Source organism: Hippichthys cyanospilos, chromosome 14, assembly GCF_059441005.1.
Source record: "Hippichthys cyanospilos isolate Australia breed blue-spotted pipefish chromosome 14, RoL_Hcya_1.0, whole genome shotgun sequence".
Classification (NCBI taxonomy): Eukaryota; Metazoa; Chordata; class Actinopteri; order Syngnathiformes; family Syngnathidae; genus Hippichthys; species Hippichthys cyanospilos.
Genome location: NC_142382.1, coordinates 9,822,133 through 9,845,734, shown reverse-complemented (window position 1 = coordinate 9,845,734; position 23,602 = coordinate 9,822,133). Strand labels below are relative to the sequence as shown.

Sequence of the window (23,602 nt, the reverse complement as noted above, 5' to 3'; positions counted from 1 at the left end):
TTTGTGTCTCTTACCTGTCTATTTGCCCAATAATTATGGGGGAGGGCGGGAGCTTAGGTTTCTAAGTACAACTTGTTTACCTTAAGAAACACGAAGAGACTGTTTTAGAGTATCAAATGTATTCTAATTTTTCCACTAGCATACAGTATGATCAAAGGTGGCCTAAAAGAAGATTACAAATTTCATACATATGGTGATCATTGTAGATGAGCATGGATATTAAAAAAAAAAAAAGGGTAAAATTCTGGTGGTATATGCTGAAGGAAATTTATGAGACTTTTGATGGAATTTCATCTGGTTGACACTTTTCTTGCCAACTTTCCGTGGGAAGCGAATGCCAGAATTGAACATGTTTTGGGTGTTCTTCATGTCCGTCGCGTCCCAGAGGCCCTTGTGCAAAGACGTCTACCCGCATGCTAGCAGCTCAGAGCCTTCCAGGAAACACTGCTGAAAAAGGGATGGCATTTGATGTCGCTCACACCTCCGCCGCCACAGCCCAGACGATAGCCAGCATCGAACTGAAGTAACTGTGAAAGCAGAGGCGAAGGCCCGTGAGGTCATCCAGTGATACTTGGTCATTTGAAAAAGTACATAAATGTAATAAATCCCCTTACTATATTCACTATACACATTAGTGTGGGTGATCGTTTGGGGGAGTCAATGGCAATAAAATAAGAAAAACATTGTTGCATTATGTTGCTTTTTTTAAACCTTTCAATATCTTAAAAAAAAGCACATAAAAAACACTTTATTGAGGTCAAATTTTTCCTTTAAATAAACGTATTATTATTCATGTTTTTTTTTTTCTTTTTGCCCGGTCACATGAACATCAAATAAAACATGAAATAAATCACCTCACTATACATGGACATTTTCTTTTATTTTTCTTACAAAAAACATCTTCCTATACATTTTTTTTTAATAGATTTTCTTTTGTGTTGTGTTTTTTAAGCAAGCCTCATTGTAACATGATAATTTGTAAAAGTACATAAAAAAATAAAATAAAATCATAAAAATCAACAATTACTGATAAATAGTAAATAAAAATATTACCTTACGAGATGGATATTTTTCTTATATTTTTTCAAACGCAACGTTACGCATTGCTACTTTAAAAAAAAAAAACAAAACTACATGCTTGTTCTTCGGAATGCCCACCCCCTTCGAAAAACTCCTTAGTATACGTGGTCAGTGATTTATTTACTAATTTATTTTTTGGAGGGGGGGGGGGGTGTAACATGTATAATATTGCCCCCCCCCCAAAAAAAAAAAAAACTCATAAACATCTTCTTTCCTTACTATACTATACTATACTATACTATACTATACTATACTATACTATACTACTACACATATGTTACATATTGCTGTTTTCTTAGGACATACCATTTATTGTGTTTTCATAAACATATAATGAGTAAAATAAAAGCGTCACACACCTCAGTGAGCAGGGATGCAGCTGCAGTGCTCAGGTGGTCGGGGATGAGCAGCTGAGTGTGGGAATTTATTCCTGTTGGGTGGAGCTGCCATAGTGGCTGAAGGCACAGTCAGCAACAAGAAGCATCAACAAAATATTCTAGTTGCCTACTACTACTGTTGATGTCACATATAAAGCACAAACTCTCAATCAAAAATTCAACGGTTGGTCTTGTGCATTGCAAAGTTTAGAAAGGGTCAAACAAAGGTGATAGTGCACGTTAGATTCATTCAGCATTTTTACCCGAAAGCTGATTATGCCTAACTTTCTGCGAGTATGTTAATTGTTCATCACTTACCATTCCAGTGAGAAGTTCAAAGAGCAGGGCCCCCAGACTCCACCAGTCACAAGCTTCTGTGACTCGGGACACTCCGCCAATTTCTGGTGACAAACGCAGCTATTCATTATTTGCAATGAATACATCTAAATGCAAGGTATAAAATTGCTACCACTCTGTTAATGAAAGAAAAGAAAGAAAATTCTCCTCTCTAAATCAGATCAATCTTTTTTCAAGTAAATTTGAACTTCAATGGATAAGCTATTAATCATCAACAATTTTTAAACAAATTTTAAACTGCATTGGTCGGGCGAAACAACAAACACACAAAAAAAAAGATTTTTGAGCATCCGTTTGATATTCAATAGGCTAAATACAAACCAGTTTTAAAACCTTTTTCTTTTTTTTTAAATGCACTTGAACCACATTGGATAGGCTATGACAGTAGCCAATTTTCAGTTTTGATTTTGGACTAAATTTGATCTTTATTGCAAGGGCTAATTATAATCCAATTATGGGATTTAAGGACTAAATTTGGACACCATTGGATAGGCTGAACACAACCCAATTATCTACAACTATTATTGGACTAAGTATGAATCATATTTGACAAGCCATAACACAACTAAGCTTTCAACAACTTGACTGGACTGAATCAAGTCTCGGACGGGCCAGATTGAGCCCAGTCAAACATCAAGAAACTGCTTGGGTACGGTATAACGCTACCAGATGTTGAGAGCTACCTGGCGCACAGTACATCTGTTCCATGGCATCGCAGTTAATTTCGGACTGGACCTCACTCCATTGTCCAAAAAACGTCAAGCACACCTTTCCTGTGCAAAGGTAAAATCACACGATATCACCAAAATCAAACGTTCAACATGCAGTCGCTTGCTCGAAGCCTACCATTGCTGGTCAGCAGAAGATTTCTGGGGTTGAGATCTCGACATAAAATGCCTTGCTGATGGAGGCTCTCCAGGGCCAGCAGGATCTGGGCCCCCCATATACGCACCTCGGATTCAGGGAGCCCCCAGCAGGTCTGACGCCTGGACTTCTCTGAGGATTTGAGCGGTAAACGAGGTACGTGGCACCATCCATCCACCTCTATGATCTGCTCATCTGCTTGCCCCTCTGTCCGCAGCGGTGAGCCCTCGGTCTTCTTTTGGTTTCCGAGCAGACGAGGGGAGTACCAGCTCGAAAAGGATCCCTCTGTGGACGGAGCCACATTTCCCGGACTGAGCAGCTCACAGGCTTCTTCCACACCATCTCTCACGCGGACCGGACTTGCTTGCTTTGCAGAAAAAGGCCAGGAACATCCCGGGGTGGTCCGCGCTTCCCTGTGGTCCGAGAACACGGCTCGGTCCGTGCTGCGAAGGACCACCACTCCATTTCGTTCTTCTGAGCTGGGACTGATGCCGGCCTGCTTCAGATCCAAGTTTGTAACCTCATCAGCCGCACTTAAAACGGATCCCTGGCAGAAACCGGGGCCATCCCAGGATGCTCTTCCGTGAATTTGTGTTTGGCAATGCAGTGGAAGATGTAAAATGGCCGGAGAGGAACTTAAAGTTTGACTTTTAGTGTTTGGAGAATCGTTTTTTAGACAGGAGGTTCGCTTTGAATGAGGGGCCGCATTCAAGTCGGCGTCGATGACTGCATAGGGGTTTATTTGGTCACCTTTCAGCGCTGGATCTGCGGCCTTCCACGCTACTTCAAAGTCAGAGCTGCACTCTATGAGTCCGGTCCCAGCTTTGCTGTCATTGAACTCCGACATGGCGTCCAGAGCTTGACTGACACGAGCGCAAGACAGAGGAAGAACTGGCTTGTCCTGAGTTTGAGACGAGTGCAAACACAAAGTCGGAGCTGGTGGATGAATGCGAGCGTTGACCTGCGTTTTGGCGGGACCCGAAAGCAAAGTGGCACGGTCCAGCTTGCTGTAGAAGGACGCGGCCGAGCGCGAGTTCTGCAGGCAGCCCGTCTCCTCGATGTAAGAATGAGTCCCGCAGCTGTCCAGGCGACGGCGGGTCTCGTCCCAAGACCTTGGGTCGTCTCCGTCTGGGCTCTCATCATTCAGCTTCCAAGGATGGCTTTCTGTGCAGATTGCGGGGGAGGTGTAGCTGCTCTTCATCTTGATGTTGTGCTGGCCAGGTGTGATGCATTCTGGGTGTTCTTTGGCTCTCTCTTTCCTCAGCTTGTGAAGTTTGGAGAAGAGCCTCCCACCTCGGAAAAATGACACAGGACATGATTTGTTTTGTTTGTTTTTTTTAAATCCAAACACTGTATACTAAAATCCTTGGAACTTTAGGCTTGATTCTTTGTCTTTACCTTTGACGTGTTCAAGATGGAGGTAAACTGTGTCCTCGCTGACGTAATACCTCAACAGCTTCACCATGTACGGAACTCCTTGAGGAATAATGGTCGGCTGCTCCCTGCTTTCCCAGCTGGACTTCATTAGACTCTGCAAAGCAAATGCAAGACATGGACATCTTTAGAGGGAAGGAGCAACATACTGCCAGTGTTTTTTGTGTGTGTTGTCACAGTACGCCGCCATTTACCCATTCTTCATCTCACACACAAGTTCACGCTCAATTACTTATTACAAGAGCAGAAAGACTTAAATCAACAAATAACCGATTATTAAATTATTCAAAAACTATTATTATTGTTTAATTTTAAACTTAATTTAACAATGAAACTCCAGCCTGTTACCAAAAAATATTCTTCTATTTCTGTAGTCCTCCATGTAAGTACACTTAATATTTTATATTGAATCAAAATATACTTGCAAACATTTGCTATTTCTTTGGAGGAAAAATTATTAACATTTTATTCTTTTTTTTTTGTTAACTAAAATAGCGATTGACCTTTAGTTTCTTAGGTCATTTATAGAAAATTCACTCATCCACTGACAGCCTAATAAAATTGATCTTCGAAGTCTATAGATGTCAGTCTCAGTGAATGAGTTGATTGTTCTGAGAGATGGCCGCTTAACCCATGGCAATATTTTTATTTACTACAAGTAATACATTTTAGTCTTCAACGTATGCAAGTGAAAAATGTAGGACATGTAGACTATTCACTACCAGATTATTAATATAATCACTAGTGGTAGACTCATTTGTTACACTCCAAAAACAGTAAGGTTTAAAATAAACCAACTGTGGATTGAAAAAAAGTCCCGACCCAAATTTTGGATCAACTGTACAAAACAACCCAGGAATTGGTCATTTTATACAACCTCAACCATTGGGTTGTTTCGTACTTAACAACTCATAAGATTAGGTCAAATTGACCCAAGTGTTGGGTTGGTCCTTTGTTGACCACTATCTTTGACTGCACTTACACTAAATATCTCTTTAACAATTTAAAATGAAGAAGAAGAAGCTAGCCAAGCTAAAAAATTAACACCCACCTTTACAACGAACGTCTCTTTATTAACCATGCTTTGGACTACTAGGACCTTTACAAGGAAACAAAAATATATATATATTAATAGCTTTGTCTGCAATAATACAGTGATTTCAAAATTAAGCATGCTGTCAATCAATAGGCACTCCAATTATCCATTTACCTTATCACTGACGCCCACCACCTTACACATCTCCAAATCTTCTACAGGAGAACTCAAGTGTCTTACAGGACGGAATCTCAGACTGCTGTAGCCCTTGTGACATGAACAAACACAACAGCTGGTATGTATACAATCAAAAGGTAGTGTCAATCTTTACATCACTTTTAAGGTCAATAAAGCTCCATGTGAAACTACTATCATCCATAAAATTATTCATTGGGTGTGTAGAAGACACTGCCACTGGAGAAAACTAAAGCTCAACTTGACAATACCCCTAAATGAGAGTTTCCTTTCCCGAGATTGTCCTGCAGGTGCGTTATGAAGATTTCCTCAGCTCTCTTCAAATACTGGGTTGTCTTCCTCTTCACAGCCTCCTGGCGCTCCTTGTTTGGGTCCACTGAAACACAACGCCTTCTCACGCTTAAATCTACGGTATAATTGACAAGTGTATTTGACTGTTACAGAGGCATGCACCAAGGTCGTAAATCAACATGTGGCTCATTCCCAAAGTGGAAGTTTTGATTTGTGACTTCTTCCTATTTTTATTCTGGTCTTCTGTTCCTGTCACATGTCTTGTATTGCACACACTCATATATATATATATATATATATATATATATATATATATATATATATATATATATATATATATATATATATATATATATATATATATATATATATATATATATATATATATATATATATATATATATATATATATATATATATATATATATATATATTATTACCAACAATAGCTAGCTATTAACTTACTAACACTAGCTATTAAAAATATGAGATATGTGAATGCAATAATAATTTCATAGAATAGGCGGTAGCAATGAACTTACGCTGGACCCCGTTTAGCAGTAAGTCCACCCCATTCTTGTAGTAGCTGAAGGCTGCCTCATAGTCTTCATTGACCTCGCTGTCCAGAGCCATACGAATCTGCTTAGCTGCCTCCACCAAATAATCACGCTTCGCCATCCTCGCCTTGTTTTGGGCCTGTCAAGGGCCTGAGCACAGGTTAATAGCTCTTTAATGTTTTTTGTTCCATTAACTCATTCAGTTAATGTCTCGCCTTTTAAAAATAGCAATAACAATAATAAATAATAACATTCTGGTCAATTCTGTTTTTTTGTTTGTTTTTTTGTTTTTTATGAGGAAGAGCTGACACTCTTGACTAATGCTTACCTAATATAAACCAATTGAGCCCTGAAGTACTATTGTGACTATTGGATGGAAGTATTTCCACACTTAGAACATTGCTATTACCTTAATCAATTCTAACTGAAGAATGGAAGTCAATCTTTCAAATCGTAGCATCCATATTTACATAGACATAGCACACAATATTTTGTTGGCCTTGGAAGGTGAGTGAACATGCAAAATATACTGGCCCTTGAGAGGTTTGATTTTCACACAATGCTTGAGTTAATACTATAAAAGGAAGTTAATATTGAGTCATTTAAAAGTAGGGGCAACTGTCAGTTTTGAACTGTTTATATTTATATTGTTTTTTGTGGAGGCTCACCTTTGCTTCCTGGTCTCATGAAAAAGAGGAAACATCTCTGCTAGGTGTCACTGGGCTCGGTTCTCCACCCGGTGACCTCGAGTTTGAGGCCTCTGTGACAAGAGCATAATGGGCTGGAAAAGTGGAAGCAAAGAGTTCATTCTCATCTGTACAAACAGGAAGTGAATCCCCAAAAAATCGGGCCCACAATTTTTAAAAGAAGGACAGATGCAAAGAGAGGATATATTAAAAATCTTTCATCCCCACTGCATCATGAAGACTTAAACTTGCCATTTTGGTTATTGTTTTGTATTTCACAATATACTGATTCAATCAGAGAAAATCAAATATTTCTTGTAATAAAAGCAGAAGATGATCAAAACTGGTCATCAGTGTCATGATGGTGGTAGCATAGCATTCTTTTTCTTTTAAATCAGCCAAGCCTCACATCAGGAATCATCATTGTTCGCCCATCATCTACTTAGCATGTACTGAAACAAAGCCAGCATCTTAACAGTCCCTTGTAAAAATAAACACTGCATTAAAAGCCATGAGAATATGCAGATAAACAAAGTCTACCTTAGGTGACGAGGCCGACCGTGTGCCTTAGCAGCATCAGCATCAGCCAGCTCACAACACTCTTCTGAGGAGCAGCGGAGGAGGAGAAAGCACGGGCCTGGCCTCCCATTGGCTGAGCGTGATGTCACGTTCGGGTACCATTTCGCACGCAGCACTCTCTCCCCCCACTCTCATCATGCCAGATGCCGCCTGATTTAAAGCGACAGTGTTTATTATTTCTTGCGTGCGTTGAGTGAGGGCCTATTGGACTATAACTTCCTGAATTGTGGAGATTCAACAACAGCGCAATCCATTGTGCGAATGCAATATAACTCCATCAAATATGTGACATCCATTATGAACGGAAGGCTCATATTCAGGTTCCATAGAGATGGGTGCTTAGCACCAGATGGAACCAGGCTGCGTCCGGACTCTCTCACCCCCCAGGGAAGAGCAGGATTACAGAGGGGGCAGTGGTAACCTTGTATGACTCACAGAGGCCAAGATGGAAGGTGGGAGGGATCACTGGGAGGATGCAGCAGCCTTTTCCCAAAAGCAAAAAGGGAGGGGCCCACTCCATGGATATAAATGCTCGGTATTGATTCGATTTTGATGACTTCATTTTTTTTCAAGAATTCAAGCGAAATAAAAAAGGTAAATATGGCAGGGATCACTAACCTTTTTGAAACTAAGAGCTTTGTCTTTGGTAGTGAGGAACATCAAAGGTTAACAGTTTGATAAACACCTCTGAAATGACAAATTAGCTTAAAGTAGCTCTCATAACGCTGTTATAGGTTAATTAACCTTATATCCTTTTATGTGAAGTCACCCATAATATTAATGATTTCTCACAGTAATTAGGAAACAACTGCAGTAAATATGTAAATAAAGTGTAATATTTAATGTTAATGTAATATGTGTATATTAGTTTGTAAAATTCCTATAAAATCACATCACAATGTTTTATCACTTGGAAGCTATTTTTAGAATTGTCTGATGTAGCCATCGTGCGATTCTTGGAGCCGACCTGGTGCCCATGGGCACCGCGATGGTGACCCCTGGCAGATTGAAGCAAAAATAATAAAGTAACTGGAGTCCCAACAGTGGAAATGACAAGAACAGAAAGAAACTCACAAACGGAACCTGACAAAAGGCACAAAAGAAGCAATGAACCAAGAAAGACTCAAACGAAGATGGGAACTATTTTTGGGTTGGTCATTTAAATTGAAAAAATCAGGTCAAATGAATTTAAAAGAAAAAAAAAAACTATAAAACAACAAAACTATATGGGTTATTAGAGAGAAAACAACCTAAATGTTTGGCTTGTTTTGAAACAAATAACCACCAAAATTGCGTTGTTTTGTGGGACCTGACTTTTTGACTTAAACTAATAACTACAAATAATTTGGGACAAAGCATTCAGACTATTTTGGTTACTTTGTTTCCAATAGTACAAAAATGGAGTTGTGTAAAATAAAACAATCCAAATACATGGGTTATTTGAAGAGTTGTCTATTCCACACAACTTTTGGGGTAAAATGATAAAGCCAAAGGTTTTTTATATAAACTTTAAAATTAGGTGAAATTACTGTAATAACCCACTAAGCCACTGGACCTTATAGATTGTTTTATGGGTTATTCATTTCACACAACCTTTGTGGTTAAACCAATAAACATGTTTTGGAGTTATTTTGTACAAAACAAAACATGCCACATCTTTAGGTCATTTTGAAAATGAGTGCAAAACAGATGGACAAGGGCAGTACGTCCACATTGTCTTGGCATTTGTTCAATAAAGTCAAAGTCAAGTCAAAATATTTCTTTAGGTTCTACCCAGCCCCACTAGACTAAAATGTATTGTCATTAATGTGCATTTGTGGAACATCGGAAACTAAATTTACCTGTTTTTATCAGTCTCATCAAATGAAAATGACTCTGAAAATCATCTCTGACACTGAAAATCACATTTGCTCATGGTGCGAGTAACAATAAAACCAAGGTTCAGCTTGTCAACAGTCACATCACCAAATTCAGAAATCGGGTTGGCTATGATTGGCGGTTAGAACTGAGCAACTTTGATGTCATTCAGCAAGTGCTAAAATGGCTGTCCCCCAAGAAAGATAGATAGATAGATAGATAGATAGATAGATAGATAGATAGATAGATAGATAGATAGATAGATAGATAGATAGATAGATAGATAGATAGATAGATAGATAGATAGATAGATAGATAGACATAGAGAGAGAGTGATAGATAGTATTTTGCTACTTAATTCATAATCCATAAATCCAATATTCATCAAAATGTTATGTTCAGTATATGTGTGTGAGTGGGGCGGCATCGAACATTTTGTTGATTTGACATCCATTTTATGATTCATAGAATCTAATGGATGAAATCGCCTCACATTGTTTGAATGCTTCAAATAGATTTTTATTTGGGAGAAGATATTAAAAGTGAAAGAGTGCATTGAGCCAAAAAGCAAACGAAGATCAACAGCCTGTATCTTATTTCAGCCGATCCCAAAGAAGGACGTTAGGCCATGTCAAACTTGACGTAGTAGGACACGTAGTAGCCATTGTTGTACATGTAGAGGAGCTGATCGGTGGGGTTGTAGTCCAAGTTGGAGTATTTCTCCTGGAACTTGGGAAAGCGAACGCTGAGGTGTTTCTCCTCGCCGTTGTTGGTGTCGAAGGCGTAGTAGATCTCCTCGGTGTTGAGGTCCACAGCCCTGGTGGCGTACATGACGCCGCAGGCCATGAAGGCGTTGCCCGTCATCTTTTTGTACGCGGCCGTGTTAAACACCTTCTCAATGCCGAAGCCTTTCTCGTTGACTTTGGCTATGACTATTTTTCCTTTGCTCTCCTCAGAGGCATACATTACCCACAATCCTTTTTCATCTGCTGCAAAGTCCATGTTCTGACCATCCAGGTAACTGTATGAGAAGGAGCTACTGGCACCTGGGATCACTCTTGAATCATACTCGCCGCTGGTGAGATTGTACTTGCCCATGCCAAAAGGCGAATATCTCTGATAATAAATGCTATTACCGTGAACTATAAAATTGTTACCGTAGCCTCTGTAAGCGGTTGGAAAGTCAATGTACCCAGATGTTGACATCAGAAGCAGGTGTTTATAGTCTGGGTAAAAATAGAATCGACTTGTCACGGTACTGCTGTACCCACTGTAGAAGTATTTGGACTCAGAACCTTTAATGGGGTTGGAGTCCTTCCCCCAGCCACCGTAAATATAACCTGTCTGCAAATGAGAGTTCAGTGTGCCAACGATGGGTTTGCTGAGTCTGACGATTCCTGTGTGATTGCAGTTGCCTGGAAAAAGAAAATGTCGTTAGCAGGTCAGATTTTTTTTTTTAATCTTCTGATGCACGACTGACCAATATCTGGCTTGGAGAACTCTTGGTCCCTCTGGCACTCTTCCAACTTGCTCTGCAGTTTGGCAAACTCGATGCGGATCACTTCCAGGTTGCTCTTGTCGTACGTCTCCAGTTGGTTCACAATGAGAGTCATGTTGTGGATCTGTGATGAAAAATTTGGTGAACGGGAATATTGCAGTAGCCAAAGGAAAAGATTGTAACTTCATGTTAAACCCCTGGATGTCCATGGTCTTACAGGTCCCTAGCATAGAATTTGCAATGAAAAAAAATCAATTTTTAAAAAAAAATCCGACTTTTAGAAATGCCATTTAGAAATGAATGCATGGTGCCTCTACCTGTTTTGACCATTATGGTAATTTTTAGCCTTCTTTTAATGGTTTTTCTTTGATGTATCAAGATCAATAGTCCAAATTGGGTAGATATTGACACAGGGCTTAAGGGCAAAATCAATCAATTTTTAGTAGCTACACAGTAGAAACTGTTTGTTTGAAAAAAAGCTAAAAAGGACCAGCCCAATATTAGAGTTATTTTGACCCAATTTTTGTTTAATACTTTTGTAAAAAGCAAAATGGGTCATCTTGTACACACTAAGTTCAAAAATTGTGTGAATTGTATTTAATGTAAAACAACTCAGAAAGTTGAATCAATTTATGCCAAATATTGGGTCGGTGCTTTTTTAGGACATATTATTTTTAACCCACCTGTTTCAGGGTACAGTATATGAGTAAAAAGAAGGACAATCCATAATTCATGTTCATTTGACAAGACATTTAGAGGGTTTTTTTGTTTGTTTTTTTAGGTTTTTTGATCTGTAAGTTATTATTAACCTTTGTTTTCAAAGTGTAATGGTTACAAAAGGGGAAAAAAAAACAAAATGTAAGTTGGTCTGCATAAAACAACCCCAAAAATGGGTCATTATGTACAACTGAACCTCAAAAATGTTGTTGTTTTACATTAAACAACCCAAAAGGTTTTAAGTGGAATTGACGCAAATATTGGGTCAGTCCTTTTTTGACTCATGATTGAGTTATATTTTAAACACAAATGTTTTTAGACCTTTATTTAGACCGTTATTTTCAACCCAACTAAATATAATAAAAATGGTACTTGTAAACCTTTTTTATTTTACAATGAATGAACAACAGCCAAAAATTAGTGATAAACTGTAAGTGAATCCGAAATAAATTCTACCGTTTTTGGTCAAGTCCACTTGTGCAGTTTAACATTACAGTGCACACATTGTGTGGACGTTTTTAAGTGCCAAAATGTTACTCATGTGACTCATATTTGTATTTTATTTGTTATTTACTGTATTTCTTCAAAAAGAAGTATTATCAATGGCTTTAAAAAGAGTTGACAAAAAAATTACCTCGGTATAGAGAGAGTCAAACATGGGTGATGAAGAATTGATGGCGTCTTTGAGCTGAGACACCAACGATTCAAACTCCCTCAGCTCAATCCTGAGCAGCTCAAAGTCTAGTTTGATGTAGTCGTCAGCACTTGAGCCCAAGATGGCGACTCTGTCCAGCAGTGCTTTCAGTTCTTCCAAGTAGGACCCCAACTTCTCCTCATAGGTCGTTATCTACACCATCAGGAAGGAAAGCAAGTACACACATCAATGAGATGAACTCTGCTAAAAATGCCAGTGGTGATACCAGTAGTTATAATCTTTTTTTTTTTCTAATATTACCTTAAAAGCAGTAAAACGGTGATGCAATTACAAGCAAAGTTTACCTTGAGTTACTTGTCTCAGAAAGACAAGCACATTGTGGTGTAAATTTATATGTATATATAAATAAAACAGATACTCATCATACCTTGTTCATTTGAATTTGCACTTCCTGGATGAGCTCCTTGCTAACTTCCTGCATGTGCTGCAGCCGATCAGCAGGGAAGGATGTGTCAGGCAGGTACACATGACAAACACACTCGCCCAAATTCCCCACAGATGATGTCACATTACCAGACCCCCAGTCCTCCACTGGCTGAGAAATAGGGGAATTTTTTTTTTTCAGTATTCACAAACAGCGATGACAATAGTTAAAAGTTTTAGTCGGCATCACTTACAATCCAGGCTAGAGTTAGACTGATGACCGAAAGTAGCAGGAAAAGAGTGGACAGCATCTTGTCACACTTCAACTCCGGGGTGTCTCATTGAAAGCTCGCTGAAAGCTCTTTTAACAAGAGGTCTTATCTTCTGATCACACGCATATTGTGCATTCCCAAATTTATTGAGCTCTGAGAAACATAAGCGCAGATGTTATTTCTCATAGAGGACAGTTTGACATGTTAGTTTGAATGTTGGCAGAGGGCGGATGAGAAAATCGGCACCTGTGGGAATGACATCTCCATGCACGTTTGAGGTTTGTTTGCTTAATTTAGTGCATACTTAACAGCCGGAATGTTACTTTTATTGGAGTCACTTTACACGTTTAATAATTAATCTCTTCCTTTGTGTTTTCTTCCAAGGATGCTGACATTTGAATAGAAAATGCAAATATAGTCGCTAATGTTAACATAGGGTCATTTAAAGTCATTTCAATTAAGATGAAATAGTAAGCAAATTTAACATTAGGAGCACTTATTTAAAACCTTTGAATTAAAAACGATTTCACCCAGTGTTTTGTGAAATGTTACTTAAATCTATGTTGGCGTTTTATTTTCTTTAAATTGAGGATACTTTTTATAAAATTAAAATTGAAATAAATCTTAACTGTTTCTGTTAATGATTATTAATTTGAGTTTAGAACAGGGCCTCGCAAGTCGCAACCATTATTGAGCCAAACATATTACATTCTGAAAATCTCACGAAACACCCAAAAGGATGACAAAAAGCAGGAGTGATGAAACAAATAATAATCTATTCCAAATTTAACTGCTGAGTGTGGAACTAGAAGCCGTGAAGCACCCACTTTCAAGAAACTACAACTTGCATTTAAAATAATTGTGTATACACTGTATACTATACAGCGCCATCTGTGAGAAGTGGTTACTAAATTAGTCTTCTGCCCTCTAGCGGCAGTATTTGAATTGGTCCTCCGGCACAGCATACAGTGGTAGCTTGAAATCGAAACGATAATTCAAGTAGTAATACATTTTAGATCATTTAAAAGTTGTGACATTTGTTTTCAAATCATACTATACTAAATAAATACAGAATGTAATCTTCTTTCTTTTCCTGGTGTTTTATTTAATATGAAAGGAACTTAATTATGGAGGGATTAGAGGTTCCCTGTAACCCAAAAGCCCAATGGAGCTGACTAAAGTACTGCCCCCCTGAAATGGCATCTCACAAATAATCTTCTTCAACCTTTAGTTTTGTCAATAAAACACTTGTGTGACTAATTGTATGTGTCATACTGTAAGTGTTTGTAGCTGCTGTATTTGATCATTCAAGAATAAGTTGCTAATGAAACTTTTACACTTTTCCCACATAATCATAATCACGCTGATACAGGAAAAGAAAAATGGATGCATGTTGCATATAGCTTATTAGACATTTGATTTAATGACATAAACTGTACAACAATTGTTTTAATTACATAAAGGACAAAAATCAATGCAAGTCCATCGCAATGTCAGAAAGGAGAAGAATCAACTTTTTGTTTCATCACTTGTTACATATTTCAAAAGTATTATCCCACTGTCCTTCGGTGAATTAGACAGTTGAGTTGCGCACTTCTGGGAATTGCGCAACGGAAGCCGAGGAAGTCCTTTTGGAAGACCAATCCATGCCTGCATTTCTGGCCTGTATTTGTAGCAATGGCGCTGCTGAGCCTTCATCCAAGCCACAGCAGTTTTGACCTTATCTGAAAAGAAGTAAAAGAACAAAAATGTAAACAAGAATCCAGATTGAATGAAATCTGTTTGTTATTCATATGATGTGTGAACTCATTTGTTTATGTTTGACCTTAAAGCAAATATTCGACAATTAAGATGCCATTATGTTCAGGGATGGCGCTACATGTTAGAGCTGCATGATTATGGCCAAAACAATAATCACGATTATATTGGTCACGATTATATTGGTCGATATTGAAATCACGATTATTAATCATGATAATTCATCATGTTTGGTCAAACGTCTATTTATTGCCCTTTTTTTTTAACAAGCAGTATATAAACAAAGCTTCAAGGCTTGATACTTATGAATAATAAACTAAAGTAAATTAAGTAAATATGCGGGAAACATTGCCCCCTAGTGGTAGGATGACAAAGTGCTTGATTTGACAATTGGTGTTCGCTTTTTAAATGTTACTATCACAGAGGATCAGTTTAAATAATCGTGGCAGCCAATATCGTGATCGCGATTAAAATTCGATTAATTGTGTAGCCCTACTATATGGTAGCCAGAAGGGTGGCTAGTATGGCTACCTCTTTTTTTGCATGCTGTATTCTTAGACCCCTTGATACCTATATACAGTATATATCATATTTATAAAATGAAATAATTCTGTTTTTGTTTTGTTTTTTATAAGGGCACAAAGATAAACTAATGATCTCAGACATCAATCCCTTACCTATAAAACTTTTTTGGGCAATTGCGTCACATTTCTCAGTCTTATTGGGCACTGCTTGCTCACTGTCCACATCCTTCATGGAGGAAAGCTTGTCTACTAGCAATAGCGGCAGGCGACCTGTGACATGCAGACAAAGCAAAGAAATTAGAGCTGAACAGGACTGGGCCTGAGAAGACTAGTGCTTGGGGTATGTGCAAGTGTTACCAAAGTTGGGGGCGTTCTCAATGAAGCACTGAATCGCGGTCCTCTCCATCAGCAGGCGTTTGACTATATCGTCGCCCCTCTTGTCTGTACCGCCTTCATACCGGAAGAGGGTGGGAGCTAAGACCACTGCCAAGTTATGGCTGTTCATTCTATTCTGTAGGCTCCTGAAATCAAATCCAAATGGCGAGGATTAGCGCACTGAAAGATAATGTACTTCAGGCAATTAAAAAAATGTTACTACCTTTGAGATACTTTTAGGAGGAAATCAAAGAAATAACGCAGGGCACTGCGGTTCCTCTCAGGCAGGACGCAAGACAGAAGCATGGTGGCGGAGATGCGCTCAATGTAGGTGGGTGGGAAGCTGCTGGGCCTCAAGCAAAGCTTTCTGAAGCTCAGGAGGTAGCACGGGTTGTGGCAGCATCCTGAAGAATTGCTTCACCAGGCTGGTCACATCACAGGGATGTTCCCCAGACAGACACGCCACACCTAAATCCACTTTGGACTGAAAACATACAAGCAAAAATATTTTCGGAAGGCCCGTTGAAGGGGTCAAAATTGCTTCGTGTGAGCAAAATCAACCAGTCACTCACCTGTAGCTCTTTCACATGAGTATGATCGCCCGGAATTCGGAGCAGGCCCTCCATGTCGACATGCGTCAGCAAACTCTTACAGGCTTCCACCAGAAAGCTTGGAAAGATGGGATAGATTTAAGACGTGCAATTGGACCAAAATTTGACGCTTGCAGACGAACGCATTCTCTTACCGTGGGACGCTCAAATACTCCACCTGGGTACATGGTAAGCATTCCAAAGGCATTCCAAACACATTTGTCTGAGAACAAAAACATCAAATAGAAAGCTAGATGAGAAATCAAAGTATTGAATCTGTATAATATTAATTTCAGAAACTTGGTCAATTAAAGAAATGAAAAATGTTCAAGAGGATGTGAGCCTAGACCTTTACTTTACAATAATATCGATATGTGCCTTCATTAGTTTAAGCCAGTCCTAATCAAATAGTAGGGTGGACCAATGGAAAAGGCTTTATTGATTCCAAGCAAGTTGTATATGTAATATAATTAGGAATGGCATCATTTCGTTATTTTTTATTTCAGACACTTTGATGCACTACGTTATTAGTTTTTCTGTTTAAAAAAAAAACGCTGTAAATAAGTACCGGCAGTTAACGGTTGTTGAAAGTTGCGGTCATGATTCCGAATGAAGTAAAATATTGGATAAGTTATGAATTAGTAAGTTTTAACCATGAGAATGGTACATTTTGCGTGTGCTTATTCAAACTTACCGAATTCGTTACAAATGCTCTGTAACCATTCCTTATGTTCCAGTTCTTGATCTTAATGCCGTACACAGATTGAAGATGCTGCACAGCCACCTGACGACTCTCGTTTTTTTCTGGGACTATCATTTTGTCCTCTTCTTTAAAAACTATACAATAAAAAGAAGCTCAGAAAAAAAAATCCAATTAACCATGAGCTTAGTTCAACGCTGCTGTTAGCTAATGATAGCTAAAAAGCTACTTGCACGAAAAACAACAAAGATATTTTTAGTGCCACGCACTCAAAAAAAAATCACACTTCAGGCACTTAAGGCAACAAAGACGTCGATTTTTATCAACTTGCTTGCTAAAAGCGTCCGTACTTGTTGAGGTTTGGCCGATTTGTGAGCTGAGCTCTTTGATGCGCATCTCAACGAAAGGGGTTGGACAAGCGCGCTGTTGCGAGCTTGCGATTGGCTGACCTCTTTGAAGTGGTCTCGAATGCGTTGGAAATTGATGACGTCACTTTTTTTTTTCGCCAGTTGACAAAGTTACGGCCGTTAATGGGGGGTGAGATGGATAACTAATATTTCGGCTTAAAAGTTACCATTTGTTGAACGTTCATTTATACTGTATTGCTAAGTTTCTTTTGTTAAGTTTCTTTTGTTAATGTTAAAAAGGATACGATTTGGGTTTTAACTGTACATTCGCTCTTATTCACATTCACCGCGGCATGTGTGTGTGTGTGTGTGTGTGTGTGTGTGTGTGTGTGTGTGTGTGTGTGTGTGAAGGGGGGGGGGGGGGGGGGGGGGGGGGGTTGGGAGTCTTTCCAAATTGGTCTTTTGCAAAAAATTAATGAAGAAGCACCGTATTTTATGGAGTAGTTTTTGCGCTCTTCTGGATGCATTTAACATAAAATACCACTAGAAAGCAATACAACTCCTTGACCAAAGAGTTCGAAATTCTGTAGTGCGTTATTTTGGCTTTTCTGCCGGTGGTTCGCAACCTTTTTCAGTGATGTATCCTCTGTTTTTTATTTCATTTTATTTATTTATTTTTATCTCCAGCCAAATAGTCCTTAATCGATGCAAAGCATTTTGGATTACATTACTTAAAACAGAGCATTGTCTTTGGCTCTCCATTTGAAAACTAATCTTACTTAAACTATTTTGGCAAAAGACAACAAAGAAATAATTCGCTCAATTGTAAATAAATATTTGTGCACATGAAATATATTAGTCTAAAGTGTTCTGCTGTGGAGTAAAAAAACAAACTGCTCTATCAAGAATTGATGAAACAAATATTTTCAGTGACTGACAGGTGATGCTTGGTGTCAATGGCGAACCATTATAATATGATGACAGATTTACATCTGTGCCTTAAAGGAAAATCATTGTTAATACCTTCGTTTCACTGATCAACTTGGCTGTTTTACTGTTGGATAAAAGCTATATAAGTGCACTACTTACCATTTCTTCACTTGACAGAGCAGTGCAAACATCCTCACTGCTCATGTTGCAAAAATAGTGAAAGCAAGACAACAAATAGGGAGTCTACTCTCACCAGGGCTTACTTTTATTACAACAGAACACATATATACAGGAGACAAGAACGGACAAATCCAAGAAGAATGAGGTTGGTTGTGTATTTAGAAACATTTCCTGTGGACAATGGAGGGGCCTGCCTCATCATATTCCTGCTTGCTGATCCACATCTGCTGGAAGGTGGACAGTGAAGCCAGGATGGAGCCACCGATCCAGACGGAATATTTCCTCTCTGGTGGGGCGATGATCTATGGTCATGGACAAATATAACATTTAGTGACATTGCAGATTTACGAGACAAATGAGAAACAGTTGCATTTTTTTTTTACCTTAATCTTCATGGTGCTTGGGGCCAGAGCCGTAATCTCCTTTTGCATACGGTCAGCAATACCAGGGTACATGGTGGTACCACCAGACAGCACATTGTTGGCATAAAGGTCCTTACGGATGTCAATGTCACATTTCATGATGCTGTTGTAGGCGGTCTCATGGATACCAGCGGACTCCATACCTGACAGATAACAAGCACAACATATTAGTTACTGGTTATTAATTAAGCACGAACAATAAAATACAAACAAAATGGAGCTCACCAATGAAAGAAGGCTGGAACAGGGTCTCGGGGCAACGGAAGCGCTCGTTACCGATGGTGATGACTTGTCCGTCGGGCAGCTCGTAGCTCTTTTCCAAGGAAGAGGAGGAGGCAGCGGTGGCCATCTCATTCTCAAAGTCAAGAGCCACGTAGCACAACTTCTCCTTGATGTCACGCACGATCTCACGCTCGGCTAAGTCGCACCGAGGTTCAAGTTAGGGAACGGCGCCCGTTGCCTGGTTCAAAACGTTAACTGTGATAAGCGGGCTTACCAGTTGTAACAAAAGAGTAGCCACGCTCAGTCAGGATCTTCATCAGGTAGTCTGTCAGGTCACGACCAGCCAGATCCAAACGCATGATAGCGTGTGGCAGAGCATAACCCTCGTAGATGGGGACATTGTGGGTCACACCATCTCCAGAGTCCAGCACGATACCTTTGATAAGCAGAAAAGATACACAATTTTACTGAGTGCCAAGTAATGGTCTTCTCACTTAAAATGATTTAATACCCCTGATAACAAGACACACACAAATGGACTAACACCTCTTGTTTATAGTCATGGAAGTATCTACACATTTGACACCCTAAGTGTGAACATTTCTCGCTTGTGGCACCGTTTTAAGTAGCGGAGCCGTATCGTTTAACTGTGCCTAATAAAAGCCTTAAATAGTGCACGAGAAATATTGCCTTGTACTAACCGGTGGTACGGCCGGAGGCATACAGGGACAGAACAGCCTGGATGGCCACGTACATGGCAGGGACGTTGAAGGTCTCAAACATGATCTGCAAACAAGGCCAGCAGAATGTTGTCGACATTAGCCACATTTGATCTTTACAGTGTACTAGAGACCTGTGTGACCTAAGCGCAATGCCATAAGAAAAGAGAATCGTTCTTAGTTGCTGGTTTGGTCTAGAATAACAGAAAATCGGCAAAAATGTGAAGCATTGTTTTCTGAAGTAAAAGCAGATGTTGTGGATTTTTTTTTTTCCCCAATTCCACACAATGACAATGTTTTCTTTCATAGAGAACTAAAGGAATCTGAGACTTCAATCAAGAAGCTGAAACTCTGAACATTTTGGACAATTTTAGGCCTCTAAGTCATTAATCAATTATCAAAAATTAGGGGTGTCACTTTAACAGGCTAGCTGTGATCAAATAATGACGGTGATGGTTAAAGCATTATTTTTTGTTATGCATTCTATATGCTGATAAGATTTGATTTCATGCATCAGGGTTCTTGTGCTTGAGTTGTTGGGGATTGGAAAGCAAGCACACCCTGATGTGGACACCGATTGGCTGTAATTGTATTTGGCATAACCTGATAGGCTCCTGTTGTGGGCTGGCCATCTGATGAATCGTAAATTTAACTTGAAAAAAAATGCCCTAATGGCAAAGTAGAGTGATATGCATTCTTTGCACCAGTCCAGCTCCATATGGTCAAAAATAAAGTTTGCATCCAGCACTTGGGACAATTCTCAAATACAGCAGAAAGTATATGTTTGCAGCTGCATCCGTCAAAAAAAAAAAATACTGAGTGCAGCTACTTTTCTTGTCATAGTATATTAATCTTTTGATCAGCCACAATAACACACATGTAGGTAAAAAAATTAGATCAGTTAATTACAGACGCTAATAGTTAGTTTTTATTTAGACTGCACTATCGAGAAGATTTATCGATTTATTTGGTAATCGATTAGGTGTTGATTAATCATTGTAACTCTAATAACAAAACACTGTCAATTATTAAAATTGTATTACCTATATTACCTGACATTATCGGAAAAGGAACCCTCAAGAGGGTCAGTATATTCATATATACAGGTATATATATTTATTTTTATTCATCTTTCAAGGCTTACAGAATGTCGTGTGCTATGTCCATGTAAATATGGGTGCTATCATATGAAAGATTGACTTCCATTCCTTACTTTGAATTGCATGTAGGTAATAGCTATGCTGTACGTGTGGAAACACAGCTATCCAATGGTCACAGTTGTCACTACAGTACTCAATTGGCTTATATTAGGTAAGCAAAAGTCAAGGGTGCCAGCTACCCTCCGTAAAAAACGTAGTTGACGAGAATGTTATTGTTTATCATTGTTATTACGATTTTAAAAGATGACAATTCTCGTCCATGGCACTGAAAGAGTTAAAAGTGCGTTTGGGGGAAAAACTCATTTTCAGGCCTCTTCTCATGCCTTTGGTTTATTCTTTAATCATTATTTCTATATTTGTCACAGCGTGACCAAACCAGCCAATCACAAACTATAAACAGATGGTGTGACAGCATAGTCTGTCAATCATTTTCCCATTTGCGCCTATGCAGTCACACATGCGCATTCCTGGAAAACCCAGTGGCAAAGTCTTCATTCTCACCTGTGTCATCTTCTCCCTGTTGGCCTTGGGGTTCAGAGGGGCCTCGGTGAGCAGGGTGGGGTGCTCCTCAGGGGCCACACGCAGCTCATTGTAGAAGGTGTGGTGCCAGATCTGATTGACAAATGACAACAACTGCTCTCAGGACTGAAACAAAAACAGCAAGCTGGCCCTCGAAGGCGCTTGTGTTAAAAATAGCTTTGCCAATTGTGGTCAGCTGTGAGTGGCCCACGATCTGGAAGGTCAGCTGCCACGAATGCCGTTAATGAACATCAATGTCAACACACACCTTCTCCATATCATCCCAGTTGGTGATGATGCCGTGCTCGATGGGGTACTTGAGGGTTAAGATACCTCTCTTGCTCTGGGCCTCATCACCCACATAGCTGTCCTTCTGACCCATACCCACCATCACACCCTGTAGAAGGAATCAATTCTGGTTCAGTTTTACATCCTTTTAACACACACACACACACACACACACACACACAAAGAGGTAAAGTCAAGCAAACCTGGTGGCGGGGCCTTCCAACAATGGAAGGGAAGACAGCACGGGGAGCATCATCTCCAGCAAATCCGGCCTTGACCAAGCCCGAGCCGTTGTCACACACAAGGGCGGTAGTCTCATCGTCGTCGCACATGATTAGGCTTCACTGGACTGGTCTGAGATGTTTAGAGAAGAAACACATGGACACTCATTGGATTTATGGCATCAAGTGACATTATAATAGCTCGCATATCAAAGACTTTTATGAACTTAAGACTGAGATTTAAAAGAGCTGACATTGGTGTTTATATTTAGGGTGCTAATTAAACATGCTCTTGAACATTCCGGTATTGTTTTATCTGGACCTGATGTACAGCAGGTGTGAAGATAGTATGGTTTTCTCGATTTAATCCAGTGTATCTCAGGGACCCCAGGGAAAAGGATTTGTTTTTGCTATGTTAAGTATATCGGCAATAAAAGAGGCACTTTGATGCGCCTGTTTTTTTTTCTCATTATAGACTAACATGTAACCTGTATAAACGCTGTAAAAAAAGTAGTTAACAGTTGTTGAACTTTTTTTTATATTGCTTTTTCATTGTGTCAGTGTTAAAAAGGAATCAGTTTTAGGTAAACTTATACAATTTTCATTGGTAATACAGTACTCTTATTTATGATCAGCATGGCAAATGGGTGGGCACGGAACATTTTCTCTTTCCTAGGGGGCCTTTGCAAAATATAATTAAGAAGCAATGATTTAATTGAACCGGGCAATGTATGTAATTTAAATTTGATACATTCACTTAGTTGTTTTTTTCCTGACTTATGAACTCTTCTTTTATGGTGTGGGTGAAATATTATAAATATAATGTATTTAAATGTAAAAAGATGTGCAACTATTACAGCGATTGGAATTTGATTTGCAAAGTGTATTTTTTTTTTCCAATGAGCTACTTTTTAAGTAAAACTGATTTAACTGCCAATCTCTGTCTGTTTCTGCTGCTGATTCTCCACAAAGTTTAGTTTTTTATGCTATTCAGAGAAACATTTCAAGCAGACACATAACTCAAATATGAATACAATTATAATAACAGTAAAACGTCATCGGTAAGATGTTGACTTATTGTATGTACATTGAGCCTTATGGCCTCAGCCATCTGTGAGTTTTGACAAGTCCTTGAGCCCACACCTTCACCCATCTCTATTGTAGAATGATTGATACCATATCATCATGATTGTTCCTAGAAGCTGCTGAGGTAGCACCAAAAAGGGTCATAACAGAGAGAGAGAGAGAGTCCCGCGGTCTATTTTAGGCCCGCCCCCTCATAGTTGTTAACAGGGTAACACAAGTGAAACTTGGATCCTGTCCTGCTCTTTCAGGTCTGCCGGCATCCAGCTGTTGCCACACTCTGACACTTTTGTTTTACCACATCACTGCATTTCCCAGCTGCCCATTAACCCCGTTTACGGGGGCACTCTTTAACAGCGTGCTATGAAATTAGGCACCTTGTAATGAAGATATTATGCGGTATTATCTATACAGTTTGCAGAGGATCTGTAGGAAATTTCCACAGACTTAATTTGATCATCACAATAAATTTAGCGATAAAATGTTTAACAAATCAAATCCCCGCCATGCAATGTTCAACGAGTGAACACAAAAGACAGAAGACTTATTGTAAAAGTCCATGAGGCATACTCACCAAAGCGCACTTGTAGATGGATGCTTCCACTGGGACAAGGACTGAGGCTGAGATGAGCCACTTAAATAAGACCCCGGCCCAGCCTGGGGCCAGGGGGCGTGTCCGAAAGTTC

At 39.2% G+C, this 23,602-nt stretch overlaps 4 protein-coding genes across 6 annotated transcripts; all 4 read right to left on the bottom strand.

Annotated features, from left to right (window-relative positions):
* Positions 1–102: 102 nt before the first annotated feature.
* On the bottom strand, positions 103–7,504 carry rps6kl1 (ribosomal protein S6 kinase-like 1). Of its 3 annotated transcripts, none has more exons than XM_088433189.1 (12): positions 7,418–7,504; positions 6,860–6,972; positions 6,177–6,341; positions 5,595–5,719; positions 5,323–5,415; positions 5,164–5,211; positions 4,077–4,209; positions 2,661–3,971; positions 2,498–2,587; positions 1,776–1,858; positions 1,440–1,535; positions 103–527 (listed from the first exon to the last, which is right to left on the bottom strand). In XM_088433189.1, the coding sequence occupies exons 3-12, from the start codon at positions 6,310–6,312 to the stop codon at positions 417–419; spliced, it is 2,226 nt and encodes a 741-aa protein (XP_088289315.1). In that variant the 5' UTR covers positions 6,313–6,341; positions 6,860–6,972; positions 7,418–7,504; the 3' UTR covers positions 103–416. The 3 variants fall into 3 exon arrangements, with proteins under 3 accessions (XP_088289315.1, XP_088289317.1, XP_088289316.1); XM_088433191.1 differs by having other exon boundaries at positions 6,177–6,330; XM_088433190.1 differs by having other exon boundaries at positions 6,860–6,951; positions 7,418–7,470.
* A 2,430-nt stretch (positions 7,505–9,934) lies between these two features.
* olfm4.2 (olfactomedin 4, tandem duplicate 2) lies at positions 9,935–12,917 on the bottom strand. Its single transcript, XM_088433944.1, has 5 exons — positions 12,861–12,917; positions 12,611–12,778; positions 12,163–12,375; positions 10,794–10,935; positions 9,935–10,728 (listed from the first exon to the last, which is right to left on the bottom strand). The coding sequence occupies exons 1-5, from the start codon at positions 12,915–12,917 to the stop codon at positions 9,935–9,937; spliced, it is 1,374 nt and encodes a 457-aa protein (XP_088290070.1).
* A 1,439-nt stretch (positions 12,918–14,356) lies between these two features.
* LOC148412886 (inactive Rho GTPase-activating protein 11B-like) lies at positions 14,357–17,221 on the bottom strand. The gene is made up of 7 exons (XM_088433783.1): positions 16,820–17,221; positions 16,281–16,348; positions 16,108–16,204; positions 15,759–16,019; positions 15,518–15,681; positions 15,314–15,430; positions 14,357–14,602 (listed from the first exon to the last, which is right to left on the bottom strand). The coding sequence occupies exons 1-4, from the start codon at positions 16,940–16,942 to the stop codon at positions 15,858–15,860; spliced, it is 450 nt and encodes a 149-aa protein (XP_088289909.1). The 5' UTR covers positions 16,943–17,221; the 3' UTR covers positions 14,357–14,602; positions 15,314–15,430; positions 15,518–15,681; positions 15,759–15,857.
* A 1,128-nt stretch (positions 17,222–18,349) lies between these two features.
* Positions 18,350–23,602, bottom strand: LOC148412885 (actin, alpha cardiac muscle). The gene is made up of 9 exons (XM_088432954.1): positions 23,491–23,602; positions 21,816–21,966; positions 21,593–21,721; positions 21,307–21,417; positions 19,628–19,712; positions 19,201–19,362; positions 18,930–19,121; positions 18,666–18,847; positions 18,350–18,584 (listed from the first exon to the last, which is right to left on the bottom strand). The coding sequence occupies exons 2-9, from the start codon at positions 21,942–21,944 to the stop codon at positions 18,441–18,443; spliced, it is 1,134 nt and encodes a 377-aa protein (XP_088289080.1). The 5' UTR covers positions 21,945–21,966; positions 23,491–23,602; the 3' UTR covers positions 18,350–18,440.

Excerpts from the sequence above, each read along its gene's own strand:
- rps6kl1 (XM_088433189.1), bottom strand. The coding sequence starts at position 6,312 with ATGGCGAAGCGTGATTATTTGGTGGAGGCAGCTAAGCAGATTCGTATG. Across the intron at positions 5,416-5,594 it reads AAGGAAACTCTCATTTAGGG|GGCTACAGCAGTCTGAGATT; the intron begins GTATTGTCAAGT and ends TCATGTCACAAG. Across the intron at positions 5,212-5,322 it reads TGGTGGGCGTCAGTGATAAG|GTCCTAGTAGTCCAAAGCAT; the intron begins GTAAATGGATAA and ends TTCCTTGTAAAG.
- LOC148412885 (XM_088432954.1), bottom strand. The coding sequence starts at position 21,944 with ATGTGCGACGACGATGAGACTACCGCCCTTGTGTGTGACAACGGCTCG. Across the intron at positions 21,418-21,592 it reads ACTGGGATGATATGGAGAAG|ATCTGGCACCACACCTTCTA; the intron begins GTGTGTGTTGAC and ends TTTGTCAATCAG. Across the intron at positions 19,363-19,627 it reads TGCCTCCGGCCGTACCACCG|GTATCGTGCTGGACTCTGGA; the intron begins GTTAGTACAAGG and ends TGCTTATCAAAG.
- LOC148412886 (XM_088433783.1), bottom strand. The coding sequence starts at position 16,942 with ATGATAGTCCCAGAAAAAAACGAGAGTCGTCAGGTGGCTGTGCAGCAT. Across the intron at positions 16,349-16,819 it reads GAGCATTTGTAACGAATTCG|ACAAATGTGTTTGGAATGCC; the intron begins GTAAGTTTGAAT and ends TTTTGTTCTCAG. Across the intron at positions 16,205-16,280 it reads GAGTATTTGAGCGTCCCACG|CTTTCTGGTGGAAGCCTGTA; the intron begins GTAAGAGAATGC and ends CATCTTTCCAAG.
- olfm4.2 (XM_088433944.1), bottom strand. The coding sequence starts at position 12,917 with ATGCTGTCCACTCTTTTCCTGCTACTTTCGGTCATCAGTCTAACTCTA. Across the intron at positions 12,779-12,860 it reads GTCTAACTCTAGCCTGGATT|CCAGTGGAGGACTGGGGGTC; the intron begins GTAAGTGATGCC and ends CCTATTTCTCAG. Across the intron at positions 10,936-12,162 it reads TTGACTCTCTCTATACCGAG|ATCCACAACATGACTCTCAT; the intron begins GTAATTTTTTTG and ends TTTTCATCACAG.